Source organism: Natrix helvetica (assembly GCF_964273705.1).
Source record: "Natrix helvetica genome assembly, chromosome: 9".
Classification (NCBI taxonomy): Eukaryota; Metazoa; Chordata; class Lepidosauria; order Squamata; family Natricidae; genus Natrix; species Natrix helvetica.
This window is the reverse complement of record NC_138560.1, coordinates 15,661,912-15,669,020: the sequence shown is the minus strand read 5'-3', so window position 1 is coordinate 15,669,020 and position 7,109 is coordinate 15,661,912. Positions and strand designations below refer to the sequence as shown.

Below are 7,109 nucleotides of genomic sequence, written 5' to 3'. Positions count from 1 at the left end.
ATTGAATATTCTTCCTTGCCTTCTTCTATTGGAAACAATGGAACTTCAGGGGTTAGTAATAGATTATTGCCCTGAGCAAGACATTGGAATAGATTACCTCTAGGATATTTTCCACATCATGTATTCTGAATCTAAAAAAGTGAACGATTATAAGTGGGCTTCAAATGGTTTTATGAGGAATTTGGAGATGCTTGTGCTGTGGAAATACTCCAGCATTGGGAGAAGAGGGTTCATATTAAAATATCCTGGAAAAAGGCAATGCAAAGCCATGATTTTTACCAAGGAAACCACACACAGATGCCGTCACTAAAGCCAAGATGGCACTTTTATGTTTAGGATCACACCAATATTCCCAATTACAACACTATGTTAAATAAATTATTATGCAATTGCCAGCAGCTTTGAATGTTGTTCTGTAGCAGAAATACAGTACATGCTATAAATTCAACAAATAAGTATGCTTGGTTAATTTGAAAAGTCCTTTAATGAATTTCAGGTCATGTTGCTTGTTTGTTAATCAACCATAACAGCTATCCCCTAAATTTGATTTACTGTAATTGTAAACTTTTGTATCTTTGTAAATGAGGGCTTGAACTGCGCCATTAATATTTGATGTTAGGATAGTTCAGTGTTTTTCAAATTCGGCAACTTTTTAAAAAATGTTTTATTTGTTTTATTTATATTACTTTCAATTTCCATCAAACTGGGTGATCTGGGTACAGATATTTTTGAACAGCCATACTCCACATATTTGTTGTGGTATTCATCACAATATTAATAATATAACAATATAATAGTGTAATAACAATACTTAACATCATCTTCTGAACTAAACTGCGCAATTAATATTTGATGTTAGGATAGTTCAGTGTTTTTCAATTTCCGCAACTTTAAGATATGTGCACTTTAACTCCCAAAATTGGAGATACATATTAAATATCTAGAAATATATTCATAGAAGTTATGTTTCCTTGGCGCTTCCATTGATCATTTCATTCATAACCACGATTGGCTACGGGACTTCATCTCATTCATATTCAAATCAATTGGGAAACGCTCGGGATGGCGCCATGAGATGACGTCAAGTGCGCCTATCAGAAGCGGAAGTGAAGCTTCCTTTCTTTCTCCGGCGAGGTTCGGAATTGGAACATGGCTCCCAAGAGCTCCCGTCGAACGGGTTCGCATAAGACGCATTCTTTGGCCCGCCAGTGGAAAACGAAACGGCGGCGGCGAGATCTGGATCAGATCCACCACGACATGTTGCCTGAGAACGCGACGAAGCTGCTGCGCCAAGAACTGGATCCCGACCTGCCTGGCAATGCCCAGCACTACTGCCTGCATTGCGCGTGCGTCGAGAGGCGGGGGGAGGGGGAGAGAAGGGATTGGTCCCCATGGAATACCCCTTGCATATAGAGATAAGAATTAGACCTGACCAACTTCCTCGGTTGTGGGATAGAAAACTTTATATGCCTTTAAGACAGAAGTCTCCAAACTCTGCAACTTTTAAGACTTGTAGACTTCAACTCCCAGAATTCCCCAGACAGCCAATTTTGAAAAATGCTACTTTTAGACATAAATGAGAGTTGCCTATCAAAATGTAAGATGTCAGCTGCAGAATGCATGCAGGAAAGCTAAAAAAGCTGCTTTTTTCCTTTTTCAAAGAAAGGGCTGAAGAAGTCCTATTTTATGGGTTTTAAAAAATTTAAACTAATTAGGATGCAAAACACACACACACACACACACCCAACACTTAGGCAGTTGCTAAGTGGTAAGAAAGAGTCAGCGATTTCTGCATTATTTTTGCCATCCCATCCAGATTTTTGCAGTCCAAACCTGGAGCCCTAATTGTAGACAAAGAGAGCAAAGGTGAAGTCGGGCTCTTACGTTTCCTTTCAATTTTTGGGGTGTGGAAGGAGAGAAAAGATAACTGAAGTTGTTTCTTAAACTGCAGCCCAAATCTGATCACTATTTTTAAAACTTTATTTGATAATCCTGTACAGCTCATTATTTCCATTTTAGGGAAGGGCATGTAATGGAGAACAGCTTATGATAGTCCAGTAGCACAGTTCTCTTTTAAGGTTCAAAAGGTGTAAGTCTTCAAATTAATTTGGTTTTTCTGCTACTCAGCCAATCCAATGAGCTTAAATTTGAGAAAGAGGTCAGAGGCAAGTCACCCATCATTTTTTACTGCTTTCAAACAGCTCCTTCCAATCCCAGAGAAAATGTTATTCCCATTCATTCTTTTAGATTTTTATCCTTTAATTTTTATAAATAATAATGCATACTACTACTATGTCCTCCTATTTTGCGGACTCTGAGTGCCTACAGCTCTAACCTGATTTGAACAGTTTACTGCCACAAATCTTAACTACATTTAATGCTGTCTGGGGTTCTTTCTAACCTAGGCTTGTTAGTTTGGATCTGAAACCCAAGATTTAAACATCAATGGTGAAAATGGGTTAGTGTTAGATATTATTAAAAATTTGCTGATGCAGCTTTGATGTTAGGCTTCGATGTTAGTGGTAGGGAATGGAACTACCAGTATTCCAAGCAGAGTGCACTTTTTCCTGTTTATCTGTAAATAGAGTCTGCCCTTGAGAAGATGAGGACATTTTAGAAAGTGAAATATCAAGGAGTGGTCTGTAGTTATCTTTGGCCTAACTGGATAGTAACCGCTTTGGAGCAAAATATATCCTGGGATATTGATTGATTCATTATTTTCAAACCAGCCTTGACTCCTCACAACTTCATGCAGGTATTAAAAGCAGCATTTTTCAAAAATGTCTCGTCCTTGCCTTCTTCCTGCAGCTAAAAGAGAGTGGCCCAAAGTCATGCACTAAAGAAAGACAAGCACGAGGGGTCCTTAGTGCTCTTTGATATTGGCAGACATTCCATTTCCCAAACTAGGTAACATCATCAGAGCTAGTAGGCAGTGGGGTTTGCTCTCATTTTATATTCTAATGGCTTGCCTTGTCAGTGGTGGAGGTTCTTTGATTGGGCTGTTTACTGTTGGTTTATGTGGCAGGTTCCTTGATTGGGGTATTGTTTGCTCCTAAAGACTAGAATTCAGCTTTCCCTGCCCGTAGCCCAACAGCTTAATCGCGAGGCCCAACTGGCTTCCCATCAGCTTACAGCTTGTTTGTTTCTTCTGTCTTCTTAGGCGATACTTCATTGATTTAAAAAGTATGAAGGCTCATTTCAGATCAAAAGTTCACAAAAAGAGGTAATTAACTTCATTCAATTGGGTGGCAGGGGGTGGGGGCGGGGGAGTACCTATTATCAGTCCATTTTCTTGAACCTGAATTGTCTCTTCTGAATGGCCTGCCTGTCACATTTATCTAGCAAACATATAATCGAAATGTTTGCCAGTGGCAAAGAAGATGGGATTCCATTCAGATTTTGTGTCCTTCATCAACTGGCATATAGCAATAGCACTTAGACTTACGTACCGCTTCCCAGTGCTTTACTCTCTAAGCGGTTTACAGAGTCAGCCTGTTGCCCCCAAGAGTCTGGCTCCTCATTATGCCAACCTCGGAAGGACGGAAGGCTGAGTCAACCTTAAGCCTGGTGAGATTCGATCTGCCAAACTGCTGGCAGCCGATGATCAGCAGAAGTAGCTTGCAGTACTGCATTCTAACCACTGCGCCACCGTGGCTCATATCTTTACTTTACTTTACTTTATTTCGTATTTCTAGACCGCCCCCTCTCCCAAAAGGGATATCAGCATTTGCAAAACTTTTCCATTTGTTTCTGTTTTTTTTTTTTTAAGACTGAAAGAGCTAAGTGAGGAGCCCTACACCCAGGAGGAAGCTGAGAGGGCTGCCGGAATGGGATCTTACATTCCTCCCAAGAAAATTGAAGTCCACACCCAACCTCTTGATGAGATGGATGAATCCAGCTAAAGCACAAGGACTATTTTTTCCCCATCTGAAAAATCTGGAGATAACTAAGATAGTAAAAGCATTGGTCTAACTAGATGGTTTGGCGTATGCTATTTTCAAAGTTGTACTATTATTTATTGCAGTATGCTGCAGTATTTATACTGAAATGTACTGTATTTTTCAGAGTATAAGACGCACCTTTTTCCTCCCAAAAAGAGGGTGAAAATCTGACTTATAAACTGAATAGAGCATTTTTGGCCTCCCGAAACTCCGCCCCCCTTTGCAAAAATGGGCGTGCAGAGGGTTTGGGAGGCTTACAAAGTGCTCCTGGAGGCTGGGGAGAGCAAAACCGAGCAAAAAATTGGCCATTTTTGCTCGTTTTTCTGGGGGGCAGCCCCCAGAAGCATTCTACAAGCATCCCAAAGCTCTGCATGCCCCCCTTTTTTTGCAAAAAACAGCCCATTTTTGCAAATAAAAGGCCGTTTTTTGCTCATTTCCTCCCCCCCAAGCCCCTAGGAGCATTCTACAAGCCTCCCAAAGCTCTGCATGCCCCCTCCCCTTTTGGCGTGCGGAGGGTTTGGGAGGTCTGCAGAGTGCAAACACTTTTTTTTTTAAAAAAATTACCTCTTCAAAACCACAGTGCGTCTTATAGTCCAGAAAATACGGTATATGCAGATGAGAAAGATCAACCCTCTTGGATGGAGAAAAGATCATTTTACCCCCTCCTTGTTTGGTATGAATTAGAGTTCAGTAGCAAGTCAGAGGCAGGAGCCACCCTGCTCCAATGAACTTGTTTTTGATTCTCTCTTACAATGGTTTTAAATGTTACTGTACACTTTCAGCTTTCTGCTCTTAATGTTCCACTCTTCCATTGAGCCCACTTAATAAATGAGCTGACAATCTGGTTGGCTAATCCTTGCCTATTTTGCTTTGGGGTTTGATTTGAATGTGTGTTGAAGGATGTTTTCTTGTAACTTGTAAGAAGAGGAGCAACTGAATCCATTTTGAGCTTTTGGGGGGTTTGAGCTTTTAAAAATCACATCAATGGCACGGATCAGGATCTCTCATTAAGCATGCCTAGAAATTGAAAATGGGTGTATTTTCTTTCCCTGGTTTAATCTGCACATTGAAAGTAGAGACAGGTTATTCAATAGAGGAAATTCTCTTAAATTGAAGCATTACAAGTGTATGCCACTGATGAATCCCTGGGAGAGGAAGACAAATTCTAGTTTAGTTCAGAGATAGAATGTTGGTTAAGAACAGAAACATAATGGTAGAAGTGAACCATGTCTTGATGGCTGGGTAGCCATGATTAATACCCGGGAGAAGTCAAGAGCCCTGCAGATGGTGTGAACCGAGAGGGCAGGTCATGTCAGAATTTCCGTCCCTTAGTTACTTCCTGAGACTTGTACACCACTCCTATTAACAAGTACTCTAAGCAAACCAATTCCTCATTCCCGTACTAAGGTTAAAACACAGTAAATGGACCTGATTCAAATGACTAAAAGGATGTTTCTCAACTGGGGGAACTTTTAAGATGTGTGGACTTCAATTCCCAGAATTCCCCAACCAGCTGTGAAACATGTTCTCTTGCAATCTCTCTTTGTTGCTTCCCTCCATGATGTATTAAAATCATTGTTTTTACTTAGAGCAGGGAAATGTGCTAGATCCCAATTTCCAATCTAATCTTTGAAACCAGAGCAAAGTTATTTGGAAGTAAATAGCAAAGCAAAGTTATTTGGAAGTAGGCAGTACATGAGATTCCTCCTTGGAAACAATTTAAGAAGGCACAGTGCATCATGGCTAGAGATAACAAGCATGGATACATGACCACACAATTTAGTTTAGGATTAATAGGCTACAATTATAACTTTAGCAAAGCAAATTATCTTGTTTTGAACCATATTTATTTCTAGTTCAGTGTTACGGGTCACACACTTTGATCACCCTTCACCTACGCAAACATATTTTCATGCCAAAGGAAATTTAGATTTTAATTTACATAGCTTTTGCAATTTGGTAATTCTATATCATTTTTCCTCGTAACATTTTCTACCAAAATCAATGTTCTAAGTTTTGTGGAAGTGAAATATTTGGAGAATGTATTTTGAAATTTCTTTTACAAAGAGGAGAAAGACAATGCCAACCTGGAGTAGGGAAGGTATATTCTGGGATGTACTTGCACCTTTGCAATATATTGAGTTGATTTCCTGACTGCAAGTGGCAAGGAGATGTGGTGGTGCAGTGGTTAGAATGCATGTTAACTCAGCCCTCAGCGAGCAGTTCGGTCCTGATTGGCTCAAGGTTCACTCAGCTTTCCATCCTTCCAAGGTTGATAAAATGAGAAGCCAGGTTATTGGGCGCAATATGCTAACTTTGTAAACTGCTTAGAGAGTGCTTTAAAGCACTATGAAGTGGTATATAAGTCTAAATGCTATTGCTAAGTTCTAGTGCTATTTTCAGAATTGTGGGATGTGGAGATCAGCCATTACCAAACTTTCCCTTCATAAAGTTGTTCTATAGTCTGTTGATAAATTAGTATTAAATTTGCAATCCATAAGTGACTCACATGAAGCTTTCTCTGATAACTGCAGCCTGTGGTTTATGATTTGTGTAAATAATTGTGTTGTTCAGCATTTCATATCTAGCATCTGTTGCCTTGATTTTATATCAGGTTAGACAATTTTGGGATTTGTAAAGGAATTTCGAAGGAATCAGCAAACCATTAAGGAGGACTCAGTGATTGAACAACCCAGAGCATGAAGAAATGATGAGAAAGAAACTCAGCCAAACTTGGATTTTGTTTGATATAAGACAGAGATATTCTTGGACTGGCTTTCAAGATTCTGTTGGTAAACCTTTCAGTGATACAGTAACATTCCACGATTCCTCTGTTTCTTACATGCCGACTGGGGAATTCTGGGAATTGAAGTCCCCAAGTTGCCAAGTTTGGAGACCTCTGCTGTAGGAGAAGAGCAGGCTGAGCTGGAAAGTGGGGTTAAACATGTTATCAGTTTGGAGTCATTTCATTGCCACTAAATTCCTATATAGAGGTAGCAGTAATAAACTCTTCCGGGCTTTGAACTCAACGAATGCTGATTATTCGTGTCTGACACTTAGCCTGTCCTAGCTCAAAGAACTAACAGCATCCAAGGAAAAATAAAAAAAAATCAAAGATTCCACATATTCCCCCCTCCCCATTTCCCCAGGACATTTTTTTTCTATTCA

The 7,109-nt window shown here is 39.9% G+C and overlaps 1 protein-coding gene across 1 annotated transcript; it reads left to right on the top strand.

The window, feature by feature from the left end:
• The first annotated feature begins 1,109 nt into the window (after positions 1 to 1,109).
• Positions 1,110 to 4,804, top strand: ZNF593 (zinc finger protein 593). Its single transcript, XM_081961911.1, has 3 exons — positions 1,110 to 1,346; positions 3,161 to 3,223; positions 3,770 to 4,804. The coding sequence occupies exons 1-3, from the start codon at positions 1,150 to 1,152 to the stop codon at positions 3,900 to 3,902; spliced, it is 393 nt and encodes a 130-aa protein (XP_081818037.1). The 5' UTR covers positions 1,110 to 1,149; the 3' UTR covers positions 3,903 to 4,804.
• Positions 4,805 to 7,109: the final 2,305 nt, after the last annotated feature.